This window comes from Mycteria americana, chromosome 7 (assembly GCF_035582795.1).
Source record: "Mycteria americana isolate JAX WOST 10 ecotype Jacksonville Zoo and Gardens chromosome 7, USCA_MyAme_1.0, whole genome shotgun sequence".
In the NCBI taxonomy this organism is placed as follows: Eukaryota; Metazoa; Chordata; class Aves; order Ciconiiformes; family Ciconiidae; genus Mycteria; species Mycteria americana.
The window spans coordinates 18611499-18637971 of record NC_134371.1 but is presented as its reverse complement, the minus strand read 5'-3'; the positions used below and the strand labels follow the sequence as shown (position 1 = coordinate 18637971).

Below are 26473 nucleotides of genomic sequence, written 5' to 3'. Positions count from 1 at the left end.
CGGCAACATACCTTGGAGAAAGACTTTCTCTGGTGCACATGCACAGCTCACACAGGTTGCAAACCAAATGAGTTCTGCCAGGCTCCTCTCCTCTCAACCAGACTTGGAGGAGCAGGCAGCTGCTGCAGGTCTCCATAATTGTCCTCCTTCTCCCTTCCTCTCCCTCCACTTGATGCTCGAGAAGAAGAGAAGGGTTACACAAAGGAACTCTTTCCCTTGCTTATGTAACAGAAAGGGGAGTGAAGCCACTTTGGGCTGCTGGGTCCTTCTTGCACTCCACTGCTAGCGAAGTGTTGGTCTGCCTGAGGGTGAAGAGGAGCTGTGTTTTCCTCCTGAGCAGCATCACTGGCTGCTTTGACCTCAGCAGTGAGAGCAATTAAGAAGACAGTCCATCCAAGTGTTTTTCTCATGGATAGGCTGGCCTGGTCTAGGCACTGAAAAGGAAACCAGTCAAGCCCTGGCAAAAATCCTGTCACTCATGAGGAATTTGCAAGAGTTGGTAATGCTATATATGTTGTTTCCTGCTGTTGTTTAAGAACTGAAACTGCTTGACTAGAGAGGAACATTGGAACATTTTTTTCCTAGGCAGTCTGAAATACTCTTAAGGAAAGAATACCACGTGCCATGAGTTGCAGAAGTGAGATTATCAGACTTCAGCAAAGCATCCGAACACCACCACTTCAGTAACCTTGGAACTGTTGTATACATTTTAAAGAAGTAAAAGTTTGCTGACATTTTTCTCTATACCTTGCAATTTTACCACATAAGACGTAATCCACTGCTAAACTACTTGAACTTCTATTTAAAAATAACATATTTCTGTGACGTTATGTGTAATCATTTATATGTTTAATGGGAATTGGTACACATACACTAGCAAAATTGGTATTTTTAAAGTCTATAATTTGTATTGTGGCTTACATCCTGAAATCAGGACTGCAGATGCAGATAAGTCTTGTCCGATTTCTCACAGATACCAATGTAGTCCGTTCACATAGGTCTGACTGCAGCACCAGTTCCTCCATTTTCTTTGCGTGCAATTGGTTTTACATAAAACATTATAATGAGAATGTAAAATCTTGGGTGCAGCCAAGATGGCCTTATAAAGAATTTCTTACTCTGAAGAATATTTTTAATACACAAGGAGCTGATGGGACTGTGAATTCCGAATAGCTCAAATTATATATATATGGAAATCAGTACCTTCAGTTACAGTACTGGTCACAGAAAAGGGGATTGTTTTCTTAGTGGATGAGGTGAAGATGCCTTAAGAAAACAGCCTATCAATTAAAAAAAAGAGAAAGAAAGAAAAAATTAGTCAGTTTTCTCCAAACCTGTTATATTGTCTATAAATATTAAGACTGCCAGAGCATCAAATGGTCAAGTACAAATAAATTGGTATCTCTAAATTGGGGGTATCTGCTATATAAATGACAGTTATGCATCTGATTTTCAAAACAATTTAAAATAATGAATTTTAATTAAGATTTAGGGGGCATTCATAACCTAATCTTCCTTAAATTTGTTTAATGTAATCTAAAAAGATGCTTGTATTTATTGTTGTTCAGTAATGCATTTCTTTCTTTTAAAGGATTACAACAGGTTTAATTTAATCCATATTATTGTATTGTTACTGACAACACGTTTGTGACAAATACTTCTTACGGCACTTGTGTCAGAAATCTTCATGAATATATATTAATATGTATATACGCACCTAAAACAATAATAAAGAAACAATAGTAAATAAGCAATAGACAAAGTCCAAGATTAAAAGTAACCTACATGTGAGTGTAATACTTTGCTTCTCGGTTATGTAGGTTGGAATGAAAAAGAAGGTTGTGAAAACTTTGGGATGCACTTTGCTTTTGCAGTCAACACTGCTGTGTTCTTCAACTATTTGTTCCACCTCCCATAGCTGTTGGTAAACAGCTACTGATAAGAACAGCCCAGTTTGCCATGAGATGAAAGCAGAGAGTAGCAGAGAGTCCTAAGCTAAAAAGATACTCATGGCTTCGGTAGGTGAACTTCTTCATAAGAATTGCAGTGATTCAGAGGCAGTAATCAAGCTGTCCACAGCGATGTTCAGTATTGCTAAGATGATCTTTTAATGTGAATTGTGTAAAATAGTGGAAGAAGAGGGATGTATAGATCAGTCACTGAAATTATGACGGTTTCCTGACGAGAACAAATTTCTTTCCATATTTTTTAAACAACCAGGAAAGCATATGCTAGTTCCAAGACAGAATGCTAGAAAAAAGACCTTCCCTCCTTCTAATAGATTGTATATCTTATGTTGATATTAAATAGTTTCCCCAGAAGATATGCAGCATTTATCGTGAAGGGGCTCTAGCAAAGTTCTAACTTCCAGGCCCATCAGGGGTGACAATGATGAAATAGTTAATGCTTCTGGATTTTTTTTTGTCTAAAATGAATCAGTTCCTACTATTCAGTGCTTCTAACGCATAGGCTTAGATTTGAAAACAAGTAACTGTCCAGTAAAAGCTCACCGGCAATAGCTTGTAAAAATAAACCCAGATTAGCCTTGGGCAAAATTGATATTTTCAAGCAAGCTTTAAGACAAAAGCAAATTGTCCATTTTTCTAACAATGTTTTCTACCTGTCTCAGAGACCTGTTTTTCTCTTAGCTTCATGATTCCAAGTACCTGGGAAAACAGGTTTTGCTGACTATTTAAAGTGAGAGGCAGAGAGAGAGAGAATATAGAGGAAGACTGTACCAAATATATTGGAGCATCTGGCTAAATGAAATCAAGCTACCTACTTCTTTATCTAGGTAAGGATTTCTTAGTGCTTATGAAGCACTAATAGTATTGTTGCGCTTGTTTTCTGAGGCACTAAATAATTTGAAAAAAACAAAATTAGAGAATAAGACTACTGCTTAAAATAAACGTCCTCATGATACTGTACGAGTTTCTATATATGCTTCAAAAAAGATACTTAATACAACCAGATAAGGAAAATAAGGTAAATGTGTCTGTACTTCAGTAACCAAATGTAATTTATCTCCAATATTATTTTTTCAAGGCCATATTTCATCTCTCATTTTTAGTGGGAAGTTGCAGAAGTTATGCACAGAGCTATGTATTTCTATAAATGCTTTCTTTCTTCATATAAGAAAGGCTTTGAAGGAGAGTAATGCAATCAAAATCCTTTGTTGGGTTTAAGAGGAAGTCTAACTGATGTGGACAAAACTGCATTGATGACCATGGAGCAAGGGGTTGGATATAGGGAACACTGCATTTCCTCATCTTTCTAATTTACAGTCCTTGCATATAAACAACTTGGCTGATACGCTAAATATCCCAGCTGGCTGTATTAATTAAGCACAAAGCATTTGCTGTAAAACAGACACATGAAAAATAACGTAGCAGTTAGTAAAGCAAGAAGGGAAGCCAGGGCGCTGGAACCAGCCCGCGTTTCACAAGCCACAGGCAAATCTCATTACCAGGGATTATCAGAGCAAAATGGCTGCTGCGCCGTCCTGCCGCCGCCGGCGGGCCCCGCGCTGCGGCGCGGCGGGCGGGCGCCACGGGCCGCGCGCCGCCAGGAAGATGGCACCTGTCACGTCAGCCCGCGCCCCGGCACCCAGCGCACCGTCCCGCTGAGCTGCTGCTTTCGCCTTCCTCCCCGCCAGAGAAAACCCCAAAGACATGGTTTTAAGCGCCAGGTAGCTCAAAAACAGTGAGTTGTTGTACATTCGAGCGGACGATTGCGTAAGCGTTTCTGTTACTGCTAGGAAAAATCATAGTGCAGGTTAACGTGCATTGCTTCCTCGGCTAGAGATTTAATTTAGTCCGGAGTACAGTTATTACCCATAAACAGGAAGTGTCTTCAAGTTATCTGCAGCTGACGGGTTGCCAAATGTTTGATGTCTCAAGAGGCCCCGTTTTAAGACAGACGAATATACTGACGTTAACGTGCCGCATCAGGGGCTTGTATTTGATGTAATTCGTGCAGGATTACGAGACAATCGCATTTGAACTCTGCAGCAGCAGTTCGCATTTAATGTAGTTGTAAAAGCCTTTATTTCGAATCTTGCTTTAATAAGAAAAGGGGACGGGGCCTTCACTGCGCGCGTCCAGCTCCACCGTGTGGGCGAACGGTGCGAGGCGAACCGCCGCGCCGCCCGCCTTCCCGCCCCTGCCGGCGCCTCTGGCGGGGTCGCGGCCCGCTGCATTGAAAGTCTCGGCAAGGACGGAGACGGACGGGTGAAACCTTTTGATAGCAGAAAGAACCGGACATGCAGCGGCAGATGCATTTTTTTAAATTATTTTTAGAGCCAGATCAGTTACAGAGTGCCCTGTTACGGAGGCAGGACTCGCTTTGGTTTTCGAAGCGAGAAACATCACTTAAGGAAAAGCGTAAGCCTGCTCTGAGCACTGATAAGGCTCTAAAGGCTGTTTTCCATCTGATGAGAAATGATCGTAAAAAGCGTAAAGCAGGAAGTGGGAGAATGAGGTAGGGATGCTGATAATAGGAAGGAATTACAATTCTGAAAGAATGGTTCATCTGGTGGCTTTAGAGATCTGCCAATGCTAACATAATATTCTTATGTTAAATTCCCCCCCGCCCCCCAGCTGTCTGAATTAAAAGTTAGAGGAAAGAGTGTGAGGCTGAAAAGAATTATTTGAAGTCTATAATGCTTATGAGATGATAACAAATAGAAAAGGTAAGTATCCTATATTAATAGGAAGGATGCAAGCAGTGAGTCTAAAAGAGAAAAAACATAAATGTACTTGTAGAAATAATGTGTAGCTATATAGACTGGAGCACTAAGCCACATGCCACTGCAAGCTATTAACCATAATTAGACATCATTAAAACTTCCCTGCATGCCTGAGGTTATAAGGAGACTGAAGGGACCCTGGTCGAGGCAGCCCTGCGTAGCTGTATTGCCCAGGTGGGACTGGTGAAGTGATTCCATAAAAAACTGAGCTACCATCATAAAAGTGATTGTTGGTCAGTAGGTTTCCAGGTGGGCAGGGATCAAGATAGTAGAGCTGGGGGGGATGTGGTATGTGTTTACTTGTTTTTGTTTGGTTTTTGCTTTGTTTGTTCGTGATGTCTAGCCCTATTTCTGCTCTAGAACAAAATAGTGCCCTTTAGGAGAGTTAGGTACAGATGAATGTTCTTTCTCAGTTGGGGAAACAGGCTGGAAACAAAACAGAGATAGCCTTCAAAGCATGTTAATAGAGTGGAATGAAACTGAACATAAGAAAATTATGGAGTGAACGTGTACTGTAGTGTTATGTTGGTAAGTACCAGAAAATATTAACATATTTAAAATCCCAGTAGCAATGTGTGGAATAAGAAAACAGAGAGAGAACTGTTATTACAGTTTATCAAGTATCTTGCTGCTTTTTTATTTTGCCTGGGTACTAGCAACTGGCCCTAATGGGTTTTTTGTTGATGCCACTAGGTTGTCTTTCAAATTTAGGCAACTGAAGTGGAATAAAAGAATCTCTTCTCATATGTAATGGGGTATGCTGGCTTGGCAGTGGATTTCAAAAGTTTAGCAAAAGTTAAAAACAATATTCCTAAATTGCAACAGTTGTTCTTTGGTAGCAAAAAATTTTATATTTGGTATTCATTAGCCAGTAAAACTTCTTGTGATCTCTTTACTTCAAAGTTATATTAATATAAAAATTAACAGTAACTTCTTCCCTCTGCAGTGTCCATGTAGAGCTGGCTGCTCTAGTATTTATAATTAGCAGTATCATCTGTGAGGCAGAAGTAGTCAAATTTGTGTTTGGATGCATCAATCTCTGATCTTTCCATTAACTTTTAATACTACTTATTCTCACTTATGACTGTTGTCCTGGAGTGGTATTCTGTTGATGTCAGAAAAGGTAACATTATTGTTTAATCTACCTGCTGACCATCACGCTTAAGTTTCAGATGAATATTTAAATCTTATTTGTCCAACTGATTCAACAATTTTTAATGACAGATTAAGTCTGTTACTGTTTTTGCAGAAAATCTGCAAATAGTAAGGTAACTCCCAATAAAAAATTCTGCTGTTGAGAAGCTAAAGTTACCTATAGGTGCACCAAAGACTATTAGGTTATACTACAAAGGTACTGTTCACATTCCTAACAAATTATTTATGTCTGGATTGACAGTAAAAAGTATCAAAATAACACATGTATTTCTGTCAAAAAAGGATGGCTTAGTAGGCTGAAGGGTTTTGTTGACCTTTAATAGGTCAAATAGTATTTACATATGTTTTGGGCAACATTTATAAAATACTACTAGGATTTCTTCCATAATTCTATAATAAAAATCATACAGAAGAATAGTAATATTCCAAATGGTCTTTCCAGTGTTTTAATTGAAAATATTAATAATGATACATCTGAAAAATTTGATCTCTTTGTATCTTGGTCTCTGTGTATCTTAGAGCACCCTTGGAAACTGAAGAGCAGGTTTTCCTTTTGCAGTATGAACTGCAAATGGAATGTAAAATATCCCTAAAATATTCCTTTTATGTGTGTGCTAGGTAGAGCATTCTGATTTTATAGCATTTCAGACACATTTTTCACATATGCAAGAAGCAAGACAGGTAAAATAAAAGGCAGTAGAGAATCATTACACAGATGAATAAATGGAGTATTTGGGGAATGCATAGGTTGAGACAGAGAAGCAAGAAGTGTTGGCTCTGAAAATCAATTTGCTCTGGAATTTTTCTGTATAACTTTCCAATGAGATATATAGCAGATGATTTAGCACACAGCAAAAAAATTAAATGTCCAAATAGCAAATTCTGGTTTCTACTATCTTTACACAAGGAATCTAGTTTGGTGTTTTACTGAGCATACCAGAATATCCAGGACTACAGAAACTGGCAATCTATGTACATGCAAGTTGAAATTGAAAATACTCACTTTTCTCCTTAGGAGGATAAATTTTGAAATAACTAGCTGAATAATAAGACTTGTACTAAAAACACTTGGGTTTGTAGGCCTTGCTTATAAATGCCTCTTAGTATACAAGTAGCAGTCTGATATATTTAGCAAACAGTATGTCAGATGATGTGCCTTTGAACTAAAACCAGCTGTCTCCAATAAAGAAACAAAAAACACAGGCAAGTTCCTATGGGGCAGTTCACTGGGATGTAGAGTTGACATCATTTATTTCCTATACTCAGGAAATAACTCTATCAGTAGCTCCTGTTGTGAAATGTTTTTGATGTCTGACAGTTGGTTTCTAATACCACATCACATGAGCAAGTCAGATGTAATCTCAGACATTGTCAATGAAAAAAAAGAATCAATTATGGGATAGTGGCTGCTTGCTTGAAGAGGAGTGCTCTTGTCAGTATTCTTTCTGTAGAAGACTCGATATGCTACAAACTATCTACAGTTATATATGAGTTTTCAGATACTGAACTAAAGCAGAAAACCGTACCTAACTACTGTGAATTTCAGGTTATCATTCCAAATTAATACATATCTCTTATTTTAAGCCAAATAAGTGTAATAAACAAACACATGATAAGCTATGATTTTAAGATTTAAAGGCACAAAACAATGCATCTAGATTTACAGCTGCTGTGAGTAACCAGATAATCAAAATAATATACGTCTACATTTCTATCACAGTTATACTGATGAATTCATTTCTTGACATCCGTGGCATATATAAGCATCAGAGGTATTTTTTGTGAATCACAGTTTTGATTTTTCTGAATTCTGTGCATTGAAAATTCTCAGCCATTAAACTATATTAGAAGTTTTGGCCGTTGGCATAGGTAATACCCTCCTGATAGAAACAATGGCCGTGCTGCAAGGTACAAATTTTACTTCCAAGCTTCATCCATAATGTACCAAATTATGACGTTTTTCATAGTACATTGTGTTTGTCTTCACAGCAAGGTTGTCATTGTTTTTTGTATAATTTGATTTGCAGTGAAGTAGTTGTTGGATTTGTGATAAAGTGTCCAAAGTGTAACTAGATTAGCTAGAGCAAGGGTGTATGTCCCATGTTACTTACTTTGTGATAAAGACCCTATTTTCAAGAAAGGATTACTTCTGAATAACTTGGGTGAGAGAGCCAATGTGTTCTAAATGGCCATTGCTGTTTGCTTAGTGAATATGGGTTAAACCTTTATTTCACCATTTGGATCAAGCCCATCTTAATAAATATATTGGCATTTTTAATGTAAACTATTTGAGGGTAAGGGTCACCATAAAAATTTTCAAGTTTAGCATTTAAGTTTGGAGCAGTAGATGGAATGTTTAGAAGGTATTCCTAACCTATTAGAGCACTACAGTGTGGTACTATTTTAACCTATCTTACAAAATATCTGTAGTTGGTCATTTTCTTTAAGGTGCATTTTGATTCCACAAGTTGAAAGAAAAGGGTCTGTCTTAGTGATTGGTAAGTGCCAGTAGGACAACTATTTCTTCATGACTTGAAGTCAGAAATGAGCAGTAGTAGTTTAAAACACTACTCAGAGATGGAAAAAAAGGAACAAACTTCATTATATGGTACAGATCTGAATTTGAACAAAACAAAAAAAATCATCTGGTTAAGTCAGAGATTTTCTCCAGATACATACTGTCAAATTCATCCATTTTTTCAGTCTATTTTTCATTCGTATTTTGCATCTTTTATCTCAAATAAACCAGTATATTCATACAGTAACAGCCTGGCTAATCTAAACATTTTTTGTCAGCATTAAACCTCATTATTATAAATTGGCAGTTATTTAACAGTATTTACTATTGCAATTAAATCTTATTATTTGGTAGAAATTAAGAACACACTATCAAATTGTAAAGTGTGAACACTATAAATCTAAACTATAACTGAATAAAAAACATTCTATTACTCGTTTTACTCACTGAATTTATAAATTCAGTTACTTATAAATTTTCAGTCATTTTAAAGTAAGTGTAAACTATTTAATAAAATTTAATCACTATTTCAAAATAATATTCTGTTTATGTAAATAGTGTTATACATACTCTGCTATTGTTAACAAAATTGTGTTGCTTGTGCATTCATTTGTTTATAAAGCCTTATCCTGCAACTGAAACTTTATTGCATGGGATGTCTGATCCCTGTTTTAAATATCAGCTTAATAAGGGGATCAAATGCAGTTGTGTTGTAAAGTCATTGTCTGACAAACGGGCCCAGAAAACAAAGTCCTCAGCATCCACAGAACCACAGCAATTCAGCCTTCCCCATAACGTCTACCAAATAGCTCAACCAGATGCTGGGGGAATTACCTCAAAGGTTCAGTGAGTCGTTCAGTGTGAACCTGAGCAGATGCACCCGCTGGCACAACAGAAAGCTGGCGGCTGCAGTCCCCAGTGAAAGGCACCGGGTGGGCGACAGACCCATGCGGGGACAGAGAAGATCCTCTGCCTCCTGCTGAGGAGCTACTGGTGTTCCTGCGTCCTTGATCTGTACATGGATTACCTTCACTATTGTTGGCACGAGTGAACCCAAGATTACTTCAACCTGAAATGCTATGACAAAATTTTACTCGTTCTTAAAATTAAAAAGTTAATAAATTTAAATATATAAAATAAATACAGAACTATAAACTTGATGTGTAACTGAAATGGATGAAAAATGCCTTCTAAATATATTTACTTTTTTTTTTTTTCTTGTAGATGACAGTCATGTCCCATTCAAAGGATCTCAAGGACGACTTCCACAGTGACACTGTACTTTCTATTTTAAATGAACAGCGCATTCGGGGTATTTTATGTGATGTCACCATAATTGTGGAAGATACCAAATTTAAAGCCCACAGTAATGTGCTGGCAGCTTCAAGCCTTTACTTTAAAAACATTTTTTGGAGTCGTACTATCTGTATTTCAGGTCATGTACTGGAGTTAGATGATCTCAAAGCTGAAGTGTTTACAGAAATACTGAATTACATCTACAGTTCCACAGTAGTTGTTAAGAGGCAGGAGACTGTAACAGACCTTGCAGCTGCAGGAAAAAAACTGGGAATATCATTTCTAGAAGATCTTACAGATGTTAATTTTTCAAGTTCCCCCTGCCCCTATGCATACTGTATTAATGAAAAAGGGACTGTCAAAGAGGAAAAACATGAAAAGAGACATGAAGACTCCGCTGTGACAAATGGACCACGAATTACAAATGCATTCTCAATTTTTGAAACTGAAAACACTTTGTTTTCTCCACTTGATTTGAGGGCAAGCTTTAAAAAGGTATCTGAAACAATACAAGCACCCATCAGCCTCGATAGAAGCGACACCTGCAAAGATGCTGAGCCGGCCAGTACACTGGCCGAACATTCCTATGCGGTTTCTTCTGGGGGAGATACTTTTCAAGGAACACCTTTTCTTGAACAGGACAGCAGCCCTTCATACAAGATCGGTGAAGACCACTATGAAAATCTCCAAGCCACACCACTCGTTCAGCCGGGAAAACAAGCGTGTAGTACTCCTAAGACAGCCTTTAAGCCCCAGGGTACTGGTTTGCCTACAGCAAAAGTACCGGCCTCTACGGTAACCACTACAGAAGGCCAACATGAAGCAGTTACTGATCAGACAATTATTTCCTTTCCAAAACCTCAAAATAAAGCAGGAGACTTCAATTTATCCAGAGAAGAGGAAAACAATTCTGCTAATGTCTCTGGTTCTGTGGCAACTGTTGTTCCACCTGTTTACAACTGTAACTGTTGTGCAAAATCATTCAATGACAGGGTGTTACTCAGTTCTCATCTTCAGCTCCATTCAGAGCATCAGGAAACTTTCACATGCAAATACTGCAGCAAACAATTTGCAAATCTAAATATACTGGAAAGTCATGAACAAGTCTGCATGAGATCAAGTAGCTTATCAGTTCACAATGGAAGCGAACAAAATTTTGCAGATAACTATACTGCTACAGACGGAAGGAATGGAAGTTCATATGCAAATACAGAGCCTCTATTGTCTGAAAACAGCATCACTGATTATTCTAATGCAAACTGCACTTTACCAGAAACAGATCATTTGGTTAAAGTCGTTGATGGGCAGATATTATATACGTGCATTGTTTGCAAGCGTAGTTATGTAACATTGTCTAGCCTTCGAAGACATGCAAATGTGCATTCATGGAGAAGAACATATCCTTGTCACTACTGCAATAAAGTATTCGCGTTAGCTGAGTATCGCACCAGACATGAGATCTGGCACACTGGAGAAAGACGGTATCAGTGCATTTTCTGTCTGGAGACTTTTATGACTTATTATATACTAAAAAATCATCAGAAATCTTTCCATGCAATTGACCATCGTCTCTCAGTAAATAAAAAGACAGCCAACGGAGGCTTAAAACCAAGTATGTATCCATACAAACTTTATCGACTTTTACCTATGAAATGCAGGCGACTACCTTATAAGTCCTACCGAAATTCTTCATATGAAAATGTTCAAACAAGTAGCCAGGTTAACGAAACTGCTTCTACTAACTGTTTCATTCCGAGTTCTCTTAGCTCTGAGCTACCACCACTGAATTTTCAAAGTAATATAATAGCAAGCAACAGAACTCTTGCCTTGGATACATCTTCATGTAATGACGCAGCATCTTCCACGAATACTCAGAATTCTTCCTCTTGGGGAGTAGGTATCTTAAATTCTGACCTGCAAAGGGACTTTTTCACAGCTGAGAAGAGAGTTTCCACTGCTGCAAATGACTCTGGTTCTCAGGAATGTGACTCCTCAGTTGTGTCTTTAACTAATGTGAATGAAAATTCAACCTCTGTCATCAGTTATAGCAGTTCTGCACCCTCTGTCATAATGCACAGTAGCAGAGTTTCATCAGTAATAATGCACAGTAAAACAGTCACTTCTGTAGAAAACAGTAAGACAGAATCTTCAAATAATCTACCTAGTCAGTCTGTAAGTGATGATTGTAAATATGGGTCAGATAATTATGGGAAGTGCATTACAAAACCAAAAACTATTAAGGAAAAAAAGAAAACACAGCTGTACAACAGAGCAGAAGCAACTGAGGATACACAGCACGTCACAGGATCTGGAGGTTCATCTAGCAAAACAACAAATACTGTCCAAGAATCGAGTAAAACTGAAACGTACATTGCAAAGCCTGCCTTACCTGGAACATCTGCTGACAGCAATGTTGCGCCTCTTTGTCAAATAACAGTAAAAATTGGTAATGAGGCTATTGTAAAAAGACATATATTAGGATCTAAGCTGTTTTGTAAAAGGGGCCGAAAATCTAAACACGAGTCCAAACAGGACAATCTAATTGAGGAATCCGAAATGGAGATAAAAGAAAGAAGCCCATCTAGGCTCTATAGCTCAGAATGCCTGGAGCTGACAGAAATGTGTGATGACGTAAGTGACCAGGACTCCAGTGATAAACCCTGGAGACCCTATTATAATTACAAACCAAAAAAGAAATCCAAACAGCTAAGAAAAATGAAAAAGACCAAATGGAGGAAAAAGCACGGAAGCAAGAACACCATTATGGAAAGCCACAACACATGCAGTCGAGAGTATGCACTCAGGAATGCTCCTGAGGAAAAGGCGATCAGTCAAGAAGAGAACGTAGAAATGCCTAATCTTCATTGTGAGCTCTGTGAAAGAGATCAGTCTTCCACTGCAGAAATTCAAGAACACGTACACTGGCATGTAGCTACTTCAAAGCCTTACATTTGTGAATTATGCCAAAAACAATTTCAAAGTCCATCCACTTTAAAAATGCATATGAGGTGTCACACTGGGGAAAAGCCCTACACTTGCAAAACCTGTGGTAAATGTTTCTCAATTCCTGGAAATCTACAGAAACACGAACGTATTCACCTGGGTGTCAAAGACTTTGTCTGCCAATACTGTAATAAGGCATTCACTTTAAATGAAACACTCAAAATACATGAAAGAATTCATACTGGAGAAAAACGCTACCACTGTCAGTTCTGCTTTCAGAGCTTCTTGTATCTTTCTACCAAAAGAAACCATGAGCAAAGACATGTACGTCAGCATAATGGAAAAGGATACGCTTGCTTTCAGTGCCCCAAAATTTGCAAGACAGCAGCTGCTCTGGGAATGCACCAGAAAAAACATCTATTCAAAAATCCAGGTCCACAAGATAGGAAAGAACAGTTTTGCAATGAAAGCGCTAAACTTTTGGAAAATCCACATTTCCTTGGCTCAGAAGGAAGTGAAGTAAAAAATACACAAAATGTAACTCCAGAAGTTATACTCTGAGTGACAGTTGTGCAAAAGAGACGAAAAATCCAAAACTATATATTGGAGAAGATATAGATGCATTGAATGGGGAAACGTCTCCACTCAAATTAGTATCGTTTACCAAGATCAAATTTCTTCATCTAAATGTGTCAATATATGCAAAAGAAGGAAAAATAACACAGAAAAGAAGAACTAGTATTTGCAATAATACAAACTTAATGTGAAAGACCCCAAATACTTTTGCCACAATAGACTTCTAACAGAGGGAGAGAGAGAGAAAGAAAAAAGAAAAAAAAAATATGGCCAACCAAAACCCTTCTACTTAGCATTACAGGAAACTAGTCACTGAACTATTTTACAGTGCTGTTTTTGAGTCAGAATCATTCTAGGCAAAATAAATATGTAGGTTCACAGTGTACTCTGTAGAAGGAATTTTTGCTGCAGAAACCATATATTGCATTTTTTAACAGAAAGTAATGTGTTTATAAACAAAATCATTGTAATTTAGTGTATTCTAAAGTGAAGGTGGGAAGTGTTTCATGAACTTGGGTATGCTGAAGGACAGTTGAGTTCTGGCGTGCATTTCTGTAACTCAACATTTACAAAACGCATTCAGGAGTTTAAACCTCTTTTCCTTTCCATATTCAGTTTTGTAGTTACCATAATAACCGTTAAGTCTGAGTGCTTGTGTGGAAAGTATTCCAGATTTATGGTATCTCTGAGACATTTAATAAAGATTCAGTGGAACTCACAATAGCCAGTCTTCCAAACTGCGTAAGTCCCAATGTCAATGGCCTGGTAGAGCTACTCAGGTGCATTTGTCTGAGGAAAATTGTTCTCATGAAACAGCCTAGCTTAAAGAAATCCTGTATATAAATGGCCACCTCCTGGTGGGTCTGCAACTCCTGTCTTTTAGAAATACCATTCTTCTCAGCAGAAGAAGAGGAGATTCAGACAGTCTTCCTCCTCATCCTGGAATAATGCCTGGACAACAAACGACAGAGCAACTCCCCATAAATACTTTGATTTCAGGAGGAGTAGGTAAATACTCGGATTCTTGCTTCCATATATAGCCCTGAGGCAGTCTCGATGTTAGGGCCAGGGATAGGGCCAGTTTGTGGGGTTCCCTGTCATCCCCATGCCTTAAATACAACATCTAACCTTCGCATATCCCTTCTCAGTGATCGCCCTAACCATGCCAGTATCTCCCCCCAGGCAAGCTTTGTCGCAGTGTCCCTTGGCCCAGCACTGTGGGCCCATAGCAGAAAGGTGCCTGGAATGGGTTGTTGGGGAAAGAAGTGTTGGCCTTTTCTGCCTCCCTCATCCTGCCACGCTGAAGGGTTATGGTGAGCCTTGCGGCTTCACAGTTTGATCAGAATCAGGAGAACAGGCTTCTGAAAGACATCACCAAAATACAACAATTAATACTATTTTGTGAAAATGTTATTAATTTTAACTGAGATTAAGAGATTTTTAAAAAGTCAAAGAGGGTGTATGTGTACAAGTTGCAGTTTATATGATAGGGCTCTGTTGTACTGTATCTGCATTTCCAATTAGTCATGTATGTTCATCTCTATGAAGTGTTAAAAAATTAAGCCAGGACAAAGGTTAGTGAACCTCACCTTCATTCTACGTGCAAATATAGTACACAGTTTGTTTGTTTACTTCGTCTTCTTGACTATTTTAAAAGAAACTATAGCTTGGGTACAATAAAACTACAATTGAAATGATAATACAGTATTGATTGAAGTAATAATATAGTCCACTTATGTATTCTATCATTGGTGAATGCTATGAACCCCTTGAGAAACTTTGGTTTCATGGCAGCTTTGGTTCCATTTAAATAAGGATAATAGAAGAATAAACACAGGAAAGTACGATGATGTTTCAAAGAAAGTACACAAAGATAACTTCTAAGTGGACTTGTATGATGATAATTATAGACCAAAGCAAATAAGGTAGAATATTTATAAATATAAAGATAATTTTACAAATATTTTATATAACTGTATAGTTCATAAGAAAAATATTGATAGCTTGTGTTAGGTTTGGGGGGGTTTGTATATTTTGATAAGAACACAACGACTTTGTAACTCTGTATATTCTCTACAGTTTATAGCAAAGCAGTTTTAAGATGGCAATGTCATGTTTATAGTTCAATTGTGGCACTTTTACTACAAGTAACACGTTGCAGTAATGAGTCAAGTATTAATGACCAAATTAGAATTAAAGTAAGTGTAAGAAAAGGTAAATACTATACGTTGTCAAAGACTGTAATTTGCTACATAATCGCATCTGTATTTTTGTTTAGAAGAAAATATTAAATGCAGATGTTAAGGATTGATAAAGAGTCTAATTTTATTTTTAGAAAGAGTGATTATAACTCTGTTTTTGCTTAATTAAAATAACATCTTCCTATTTTTCTGTAAGTCTCTCAGTTTTTTAAGTTATGTTAATACTTACATAATCTATAAGATCCAGAGATCTGTATCTTCTAATAGTTATTTCGCTAGAAGATTAAGCAACACAGTTACCAAACGTTCCCTTCGTTAAGGTCAGAACAGTGAATCGAGAACACGCCAGAGCTCAAGGGAAGTGATGGTATCTCCTGGCATCATACCATTAAGGGTGAACACAATGCTGAAGTGAACAGAATCTACCTGCTCAGTATCTTAAAGGACTTGGAAGACAGGTGAACTGTGTTTAATACTTTGCAACATCTTAAACATGTTTTCATGAGGACCTGAAACTTTAAAAATTATTTTCAGTTCTGATAGTAACCTTGCAGTATAGATTGTGTATTTTACACACTGTACTTCAAATCTTTTGGGACTCCTGTCAAGAAACATAGTTTCATAGAATGCAAATATCTAATTGCATAAGGAAATAACGAAGATACATACAAAATAGAAGATTACGCATAGTCAAAGTACTTCCCCCTTCAGCTAAGTGTCACTAGTCTGTAACTTGCATTAAAAATTAAATTTAAGCTAAATTATGCAGGTCATTTTGGGATGGTCCTCAGGAGAGATGTATAACTAAAAAAAATTTAGGAGTTTGCTACATGTAGCAAATACGTTTTTCTCTATTTCAAATGCTAATTAAAAAGACAAGTGGATCATCCCAAAGTTTGTGCATCTAAACAAAATGTTAGTCAATCCTCATTTATGATATACCAGAATTAGAACAAATATACTGAATGATATTGCTGTCTTCTGTGAAATGAGGTAACATGACACAGCTAAACTACAGGCAGAAGCGTATGATTTAAGTCATTAAAGGTCATCATCACTTTTATTTGTTCTAAACTTCTTTAGTATAGCAGTTATCACTGACAATTCAACACCTTGGCTGACATAAAAGGTTATCTCACATGAGTAAAGATCCCCCTACTTACATCCTCATTGTTAAATGAAAAAATCTTTCCCCTAAGTTTGCAATTTAGCACACTAGTGTTTGTCTTAACTATGTCCTTAGCTGAACAGACCTATCTGTCATAGAGATGCTCCTAAAATGTAACTTAAAGAGAGGCTGAAAATGAACGTTATGCAATTGAAACAATATTCTGAATATAGTATGTTAGATTAAAACAAGGCATTTAAAAAAAAAATGGAGTGTCAGGAATTAGACAATGGCAAAACTAAAAGTTGCATTGATAATGTCGATAGGAGAACTGTGCTTTGATGGAAGCGAAGTTAAACAGTAAACTCCAATTGTAATCATAACTTCTGAGAGAGCATGGAAGAACTAGAGTCACACGATCTAACTTTTAAAATGTTGCAACCCACAGTTTAAGCATACATCTTCATTCTCAGAGTGCTACCCTGCTACGTTTCTCAGATCAAAGCTCTGACTCTGCCCAGGTTAGCCTCAGTTCACCAGCCACCGGTCAGACAGGGCAGCCAACCTAGACAGCCAACTGTAGATAATCAAGTCCTCAATTTGTACTGTAGAGGAACCTCTCATTTCTAACAGGTTAAAATTCAGCTTATTTAAACTTGTGTCTTTGTGCAGGTTTGGGTTTTGCATGCATACAAATACACCTGTTACTGGTGTGATGAAGCAGCTTATTCCCCACCAACCTGCTGCCCGCCACCTTAAAGCACAACGTGGAGTGTGGGGATGAGGAAGAAACCTCACTGCTGCCCAAGGAGCAGCAGGGGAGAAGTTGGATGCAGGAAAAGCCACCAAGGAATGAGGCACAGCAGTGCCTGACTGTCAGATTATATGGGTCAATGCCGTATCAGAATAATAATGGCAAGATTTGTGCAGGAGAAGTAAAAAATGGTCAGAACGCCATGGCGGAGGACTTCAATTAGAGCCAAATGACAGGTGCTGGCCTGAAACTTTCTGAACTTCCCTTTGCTTTAACAGAAGGACAGACTGAAGAGGGCTTTCTCGGTGTCAAGTGAAGAACCCTAGTCCTCTACTGCTTTCTAAAACAGCTTTAGTCCACTGAACTACCTCTGTTTTAGGATACGTCAGTCACTAAAGGCTTTCACCAGGCTCTGTGCCTACAGGGCCTGGAGGCTGATGTACCCTCGGCATGCAGCCCAGTGTCACCAAACTGGACACGGCCACCTGCAGCTGATGGCTGGGTGGATTATGCAGACGTAAGGAAAGACACCCACCACCGATGTGGGACTGGGGCCAACTCCAGATGTAAGCAAGACCCCAGAGAGTTTCACATTAGGATCTGTATCATCAAGAAACTGGTATAAAACGTGATGCAAAGGCCCTTTAATTCTTGATGAAGGCAGGCTGCTGCTGCACTTTATCTGTAGTCTACTAACACCTTCAGGTGTGTTAGGACTCCAGTGAGCAAACTGCAGTTAGCAGACAGCACTACACCTGCTTTCTTAGGCAGCACGGGAAAACTGAACCATTTCCTACGTGTTTTACAGCATTTCTTACATGGCCGAACAAGCAAATGGAAACAAGTGACAGCAGACAAAGATTCAACAGAAACCATCGCCTGCTTTTCACAGTGACAGGCACTCAGCATACTAGAAAGCAAGGCAGACGGCTCCGTTCCAGCCGTTTAATGCGATGAAGATTAACATGGGAAATACACGCGTTTAACGTGCCTCGCAGCTCGCCCCCGCTGCCCCTGTAAGAGGTACACAAAGGAACAGGGCAGTCAGGGCAAGCTGCGGAAGCGGCCGGGGCCACCGGGCACCCAGCAAAGCGGAGACGGACCAGCAAGACCCCCTCGGGCCCGCCGCCGCCGGGAGCGGGCCGGGCCGGGCCCAGGCGCTGCGCGCCGCCGCCGGCAGCCGCAGCAAGGGCGGAACCACCGCGCAAGGGCCTGCTGGGAGGCGGGCGCCAGCGCGCATGCGCCCCGCCGCCCCCCGCCCCGCTTCGGCTCTGGTGCCCCCCGAGGGCGGCGGCCAGCGGGGGCGGAGCGGCAGCACGGGGCGGCTCGCGGGCGTGTGGCGGGGCCGGGCCGGGCCGGGCCGCTCCCTTCCCCCCGCGGCGCACCGCACTGCGCAGGCGGCGGCGCTGGCGCGATGGCGGCCGGGGACGGCGGCGACGAGGTGCGGGTGCTGCAGAACCTCCGGGGGAAGATCTGTAAGTGCGGCGCTGCGGCTGGGGCGGGCTGCGGTGGGGCTGGGCTGCGGGAGCGCCCGGGGCCGCTGTGCTCAGGTGCCCGCTCCTGCCCTGGCTCCAAGGCGCGGCCCGCCGCTGCCGCTCCCTCCCTCCCTCCCTCCCCTTCCCCGTGGCGGGGCGGGCGGGCGCTCGCGCGGCGGCCGTTGAGGCCGCGGGGGGGGGCGCTGAGGGGGCAGCAGCTCCTCACGGCGGTGCCCCTCGGGCCGGGCGGCGAGGAGAGTCCCGCGGGGCGGGTGTGAGGCCGCGGGGGCCCGGGCCGCGCTGCGGCGGCGCCGGGAAGGGGCTTTGTGGCGGGCGCGGCCGGCACGTGCTGGCGGGGGCGGGCGGGGCCGGGCCGGGGTCTGCGCGGCCCCGGGGCTGGGCGGGAGGGAGGGATGCGGCGGGGCCGTTGGAGCCCCGGAGTGGCTGGAAGCATCCGTTGCTCCGAGGGTTTCCTTGAGTCAGCGGGCGAGCAGAAATGCCCCCTCCCGTCCAGACCTCGGGCATCGGAGTCTGTTTGTCAAGCAGAAATTGCGAAATTATTGATGTGCAGGAAGTTGGTGGTAGAGGGCTGTTCTGGAAACGGTCATTAATGCTTCTGTTTCTTTGTGTAGCGTGTGTGCGAGCGAGAGGGAGGCAGAGAGAGAGGCTGGTGACTTTATTTTGGTGGTTAGGAAGTGCTGACTAAAAATACCTATACATTCAGTAACGTGGGAAACCAAAGGATGAGCTGGGAGGAGGGGCCGGGGAGGAAAAGAGATAGTGTGGTGCGGCTCGGGAGCACTTCAAAGCAAGTAGGAGAAACAGGATGTGCAGCAGCTTCCTGAAGGGGTATCAAAATACATTCATACCATTCAGATGCAACCCATTTATTTCCTTTCTCACGCAGTCGATTGACTTTTTTGAGAATGAAGCGAAACAAGTTGAATTGGCCATGGTGCTGGGATTGAGAACCGGTTGTGAAAATCTTTTGAAGGATTAGGTTTGGTGGCGGAATGGAATTGTGTTTACTTAAACATTGTCACGCAGTATAGACTTGAATATGTCTTCAGTAAATAGAAGACAAAGTCATGAAAATAGGAGACTGCATGAAGGATAGCCGGAGGTACTCTTGCTTCAGTGTTAGGGATAGAGAGTGATTGCCTGTTGGGTAGACAAGGCTGAACACACACTTACTGAGATCTTACGTTGTTAGCAATTATCACAGAAATAATACATGTCAGCTTGCCTTTAGAAAAGAATGCTGTTAGTTTTGGGGCTAAGGCATTAGTTACTGAAGCTGACTTACTTATTGACACCATTCTGCTTCCTAACTTTTATCATAAAGTTTTTGTCAACACTGGCCAACATAATGTTCAAGGAGTTTTACGTTTTGTGATATTTGAACCTGACAAAAGTTCTTCATTAAGCATTAAAAGACAAAACCCAAAATGTCTTGAGACTTATGTTGAAACTAGTTTTATTGTCCTGTTTCTGTGTTCTGTCTGGATTGAGCCTGCAGTTGCATCGTTACTTTGAATGTTCAATTGCCTGGCAAAAGTAATGGTAGACCAAGGACTATGACTTGCTTCCTAGGGAATACATAAAAGGTTGGTTGCCAAAGATGGGCCTGTAAGAAGTGTAGGAGCCCATTTGGAAAATGAGTGGAAGTAATAGCTGCAGTAAAAGATGTGTCTTGAAAATCACTTTGTAAACGTACTTGTTTCTTCTAACAAAACAAAAACAGTATTTACAAAAAAGGTGTGAGTTAAATATGCTGTGGAAGCTTGCGAACTGTCAAATCCCTAGATGTTCTTTTGGCTTCTTTGCACAGCACATGCTGTTTTATTTTCACTTCTTGCTAGTATTTTACTAATGTTTTTTTTAGGGGAAAACCCTCTGAATGAACAATAATAAACAAATGTAATAATGTAATCCCCCTTGATCTGGAGGGATTAGCAGTAGCAGACCTCACTTTGGAAAGTTGATGTTCATAGTCTGTAAGAATTCCTTGTAACATGTTTCTTAGAAGTGGAATGCATTTTGGTGCCTAAGCTTTGTTGGCATTTAAACTACTACAAGACTTGACACTGACTCATTTTATATGTGTTGAATGAGAGAGCGTGATAGTTTTAATGAGGTAATGTCAGTTCTATGTAATTCTGCATGTATAGAAAACACCATCTGCAGTAAGTTCTTATTTATACTGTTGTTTTACAACACACAGGTAGATGGTAAAATGTAAAGTTAGGGATGTTATACAAATCATCACAACAGATTTAGAATTGAGGCATATACTTAAAGGTGGCCTAAGTAGCTATTACATACCTAGCAGTGAAAAAACAGAGTAGGAACACATTTGCAGTCCCTGGTATCGTCTCTGTTTTGTGGGATACCAGTGGTTGCAGCCAGTCTCCTGCCTCCGGTTTTCAAGAAAGAGGCAAGATGAACTGATCTTACCAGTTTAAGACCCCATAATATTTTTTGAAAATGTGATATTACACTTTAGCAAGTTTCCATCAGAAATCCACTGAAGGTCTGTCTTCTCTTTATGACGACCCTTTTGTATTGGTGGCTCTATTTTGTCTGCCACAGTAATGGCAAAAGCGCCTTACAAAGGTACGTGGATATCACATTGTTTTAGGCATATGTCGTAGTGTAGTGTTTTAAGCTTTATAACTATCCTCTGTTTTCATTTTATGACGTACAGGAGTACATTTGTAGGTGCTAAGTGATTTTAGTTCCTTTGATTTTTGCTGTGTTTACTGAAACCTGTCTTAGTGGAGCACTTGGAAAATGTCTCTCTCATCTCCCAGAGCTCATTTGACAAAATTCAGGACGCATTCTTTTCAAACTTCTTGCACTGAGTTGTTAACACTGTGTGGTTATCTCGGATTATGCTGCACTCCTGGAGTGGATTTAGTTGTTGCTATATATGTTTAGTCCTGTGAAGCGAATACTTTGGAGTTTGTGTGCATAAACGTCTTCAAAATTTCTTTATTCCGGGTCTCTGTCAGAGGATGTACACTAATTGTGCACTTTCACTCGACAGAAGATACTGTGAATAGCATTTATTTATCCCAGCCTCTGCTTTTGCTTAGTTTCTGATACACTGTTAACAGTGAACAAGCTTTAACTTGGTGTTTTCATGTAGTATCTACATTTAACAAATGATGTGCAGGCAAGGGAGTTTGACAGAACTGTTGAATTTGGTAGGTTGCTCCATTGCTGGTATTACTAACTCATAACATCAAAGTAGTGTGGAGTTTGAATTTCTTAGATGTTGTACACCTGAATTCCTATTGCTCTAACACTTGAGTTTTTATTAGCATTGTGGCTTTTCCCTTTCATTTAGGTTTGATCTAATCTTATTTTGAAGTGAGGTTTTACTAGGTATTTATATAGAGTACCTAAACAATATTTTCTAAATATTTCAAAATCCATACCAGTATGCATAGTTGGCCAAAGTGTGGGTTGGTTGTGTTTTTTTGTTTTGTGTTTTTTGGTGGGGTTTTTTGTTTGTTTTTGTTTGGTTGGGGTTTGGTTTGGTTTTATTTTTTTAAATTACTGTTATTTTTTGCTGTTTTCCCAAAGTAGCTGAGTAGCAATAAAGTTAGTTAGTTTAAAAGTCAGGTAACTAATAGCAATTGTGAACTTCTATCTTTTCAAAATAAAAAGGTTGATGTTTATTATTTTAGTGATGCATTTAATGGTTTCCCTGTTGAATTAGGCTACTAAATGTGTCATGTGAAAATAATATCTGGTTTAAGTTAGTCCAGTGACCGAAACTGGTGAATTGACACGGTCAATACAAAATAAATAAGTCTGTTATTGCTGCTGTGTCATCACTTGCACATTTCACCATTTGAACTGTAAGTTTAAGTATCACACTATATAGTTTTAAATGACAGCCTCTGTGAAGAGGCTTGAAATATAGTTCCACAGTTACATCTAAAATTGGTTTAATTTCTCTCTTCTCCCCAAAACAACTTTGGGTGTTTCTGACCAACCATTCATGTTACCTACACTTTCTAAAGAAACCCTTGGAAAACACTGGTGTACATTTCCTCAGTTACCTCAGTACTTCTCTCAGTTACCTTTTTTCGTTTGCATCCTTTGAACAGTGAAACATATGCGGTCTTCAGAATTCAGAATTGCATACTTGATGAATGCACTGAAAATCTAAACATTCAAGCAGGTATCTGGTGGTGTGTATGCTTGATTTTTATGTAACCATTATAGCCTTAGGTTTTTGAGGAAAAAGTAAGACTTGGTGTAATCAGTCAAAGACTTGTGCCTTTTTTTTTTTTTTTTTTTTGAACCACTGTATGGCTGAAAAGTCTCCCACAATCACAGATATTAAGAAGTGTTTGGAAAGATGTGAAACTTCATGCTCTGTATTTCACCTGACAAGTGCTCTGAGGTTATTTTTAACTCGGAACTGAGAATCATCCCCCCTGCCTCCCAGAAACGTCAATAAACTTGTCTGTGCCTTAAAGCTAAACACTTGGGCTACAAAATAAAGGTTTTTATCTTATTAGAAAATCAAAACTTCTATTTATTCTATTCCCTTGGGTAGAAAGTTTCTTTTAATACTGGAAGACCGCAGTATAGTAGACATAAAAATTGTGAATTATGTAGAAATGTTTGGTTTTTACTCTTTTAAGAAAACATGAAACTATAATAATTGTAATTTCCTTTCAAAGCCCACTGTACAATGCCTTTACAGTGCCGTTTAAGTAATGTTATATCTTAAATATTTTATGTAAAATAGGATCGCAAAGCTACAGAGTATTAACTAAAAAATAAAGATTCTTATCAGGAACAACTGACACAGTTCATACTTATTAATTACAAACTACAGTATCAGAAGCTCTCTGGGGATTACTAGCTTCTTTCATGAATTTATTTTTATATTTTCTTTCATATGTTTTATTAAAATAGCACTTTTTTAAGGCAATGTTCATTCATTGATGTTTTTCTTGGTTATTCTGCAATATCTGAAGCGTAATTTTGAGTTTAGTCTCTTTTTGGAGTCAAATGGTATCAAAAACCAGTTCTGTTCATGTCTCTCAATCTGTCAACATTGTGTGGTGTTTAAAAATAATATGTGTATTTCCTCCCTTCCCATACCCAAGATGATAAAAAGCTCATTGATGCTTCTAAGAGCATAAGTTTTAACTGTGGAAGTTACTTAAGTGTCTGTTCTTGCTTTCCATTAGTGTACATATCCCTAACTTGGAAAACATTATGCATGAAGTTCAGTCTCTGTTCCTGTTAAACTGTCTCGTTCTCTGCTCAGATACAGTTGTGGTAGTTTTTCCAATGTCATGGGCATTACTTACTTAACTTTCAAGACTGTAATAATCTATTTAACAAAAAAAGGGGGGGGAAGGGGAGAGAAACCAAATTCTGATTTTGCATCCTAACAGCATAGACAATAAAGCTTACACCACCATGCTTCATATCTGCAGTTTTTTAAAAAGAAACATATGTATGACACTTCAAATCTAGTTTCAAGCTATAGTCTTTGAAAGTGGAGGTGATATGTTATTCAGACATGATAAGTTATTAAAACTCAATACTTTGTTGTAGTTTTCATCCTATTACTTTCTAATACCTTATATAAAGTTTAGATAATGTTGATTCCACATTTCATTGGGAGAGGTATTTCCAATAGCAGGTAAGGATGAACGCTACTGTAAAAGGTCCTGGTTAAGACCTAATGCAGAATACAATTCTGATTGCCTGTGTTTAAGATAACAAAGTGGAACAGGGACAGAGAGTGGCTACTCACTGATTAGGAGCCTCTCATATGAGAGAGTACTAGAAAAGCTTGTCTTTTTTCTTTTAGCAGAATAAAAGGTGAAAAGGGTCTGTTTGCTGTCTTTGAAGACATTCAGAAGGGAAGGAAACATCCGGGGGGAAATAACTGTTTAAGCTAAAGGACAGGTTGCCGTAAATAAATGTAGATGTCTGCAGGATTCAGATTTTGGAAGAGCTTTCCAATTTGAGCATTGGGAACTGGTTTTAGCTGTAACTACTTAAAAGTAACCATTTCCAAAAAGGGCTGCCTGATGTCCAGCATGTGTTATTGCAGTGGCCTAGACTCAGCAAATCTTTGTATTACTGTGTTGACAATCATCCTGTCTTGTTAGAAACTTCCTTTTCTACTTGTTCTTATCCATGTTTCATTTAGTAGAAGGGGGAAAATCACCTACTGACTAAAACAGACAGTTAGGAAAAAATAAACAGTACTCATAGCTGAACCTTTGAAAATATATCGGTCAACTTAAAATCAGCTGTTCATTGTGGAAAATGAAATAAAGATTTGATGGGTAAGTTCTTATTAATCAGCTTCCTTTAGCCACAGTATTTGCTGAGAAAATAGCAAGTGAACAATAGCTCAGCCAGATCACGTCTCGGTCTTATGACCTAATGCCATATCACCTCAGGCTGCAAGCTTCTCGGATTTAGCAAGCTACACAGGGTCAAGCCCGAGATGAGACCTCTCAAGGGAAAGTGCAGGTGCTGCAGGAAGTGGTGTTCGTGAGTCACTGTGCTGTCCTCTTCCTGTCGACTCTCATTCCACGTGAAGCTGGATGTAGTAATTTCTGTGCGCTATTGGATCTTATGAACTGAAAATGAATATAGAAATGCATGCTTACTGAATGGAAAAGTAAATTTTGGACACGCATTAAAACTGTAAAATTCTTGTGCCTAATGTTTTGTGGGTTTTTTCCCCCTCAATATTTACAGTAATTTTTTTATTTACAGATGACGCCAAACACTTAGTACCCAACAAAATGAGAGACTTTTTCTGTACCATAAACTTGGACCAAGAAGAAGTTTTTCGGACACAGGTAGTTGAAAAATCTTTAAGGTAAGCTTCATTTTTAAATGGAGATGATAAGCAAGACTGCCTCAGTTCAGAATAAGAACAAGATATGTGTCAATGTGCATGTGCTTTTGCTTGTACCTCTTTAAAATGAGAGCTGACTCGTGGCAACTACTCAAACATTACGGCAGTGCGTAAATCATGAGAGTGGTTGAAAGAAGACAAAATTGAGGCTTGTGAGTAGTACAGTGCTTTTAAAATGAAGCACGCTAAAACATATTTCACTATTACTTTATTCTGTTTCATTGGGCATAACATTCTTTTTCTTGCCAGGTTGTTTTCAAGGGAAAGAAATCTACTGGATACTTGCTCTCCATATAATTTCCTACTTCTGACATGCAGTTGATCTGTATTGGTGGAATTCTGCTTTTAGTGTCTGTCTTGTAAAACCTGTTTCTAGAATGAAGGAACCGGAACTTTTCCATTTATAAGAGTTTTGTGTGCTGTGGGATGTCCCCCTGAATAGGCCCCATTCTCTCCCGAAGTTCTTGTTTTGGGAACTATAACCAGTACTCACACAGAATGGCTTGCTTTGCCTCCCTGAGCAGTGCTTAGCTGTAGATTCTGCTACTGTCTTAGAGCTTTAAAAACAATTAAACAAAAAAGTCATGATAACATACCTGCAGTAGTGTAGGTGCTTTTATGTCTCAAAACTCTAAGTTCACTGATGACCCATACTGAAGCATTGTTGCAGCTGCATTGTTCAGAGTATCTGAGTGATAGTTTCAGTTATCTGGAGGAGACATTAAACCTTCCTCTTAAAACCCAGAAAGCCTGTTCAAACTTTGAAAGTTTTCCTAATTCT

General features: G+C 39.4%; 2 protein-coding genes across 5 annotated transcripts in view; both read left to right on the top strand.

The window, feature by feature from the left end:
* Window positions 1–3307: 3307 nt before the first annotated feature.
* ZBTB38 (zinc finger and BTB domain containing 38) lies at window positions 3308–15570 on the top strand. 3 transcript variants are annotated; one of them, XM_075507259.1, is made up of 2 exons: window positions 3308–3688; window positions 9645–15570. In XM_075507259.1, exons 1-2 carry the CDS (start codon window positions 3374–3376, stop codon window positions 13218–13220), a joined length of 3891 nt encoding a protein of 1296 aa, XP_075363374.1. In that variant the 5' UTR covers window positions 3308–3373; the 3' UTR covers window positions 13221–15570. The 3 variants fall into 3 exon arrangements, with proteins under 3 accessions (XP_075363374.1, XP_075363376.1, XP_075363375.1); XM_075507261.1 differs by having other exon boundaries at window positions 3581–3734; XM_075507260.1 differs by having other exon boundaries at window positions 3583–3702.
* A 3005-nt stretch (window positions 15571–18575) lies between these two features.
* RASA2 (RAS p21 protein activator 2) overlaps window positions 18576–26473 on the top strand; it is a 50058-nt gene continuing 42160 nt past the window's right edge. The window contains exons 1-2 of one of the 2 annotated variants that reach the window (XM_075507258.1): window positions 18576–18739; window positions 25548–25653. In XM_075507258.1, coding sequence (XP_075363373.1) covers window positions 25577–25653 — 77 coding nt within the window. In that variant the 5' untranslated portion in view covers window positions 18576–18739; window positions 25548–25576. Of the gene's footprint in view, window positions 18774–25547; window positions 25654–26473 lie in introns of both variants that reach the window. The other variant, XM_075507257.1, reaches the window with a different exon arrangement.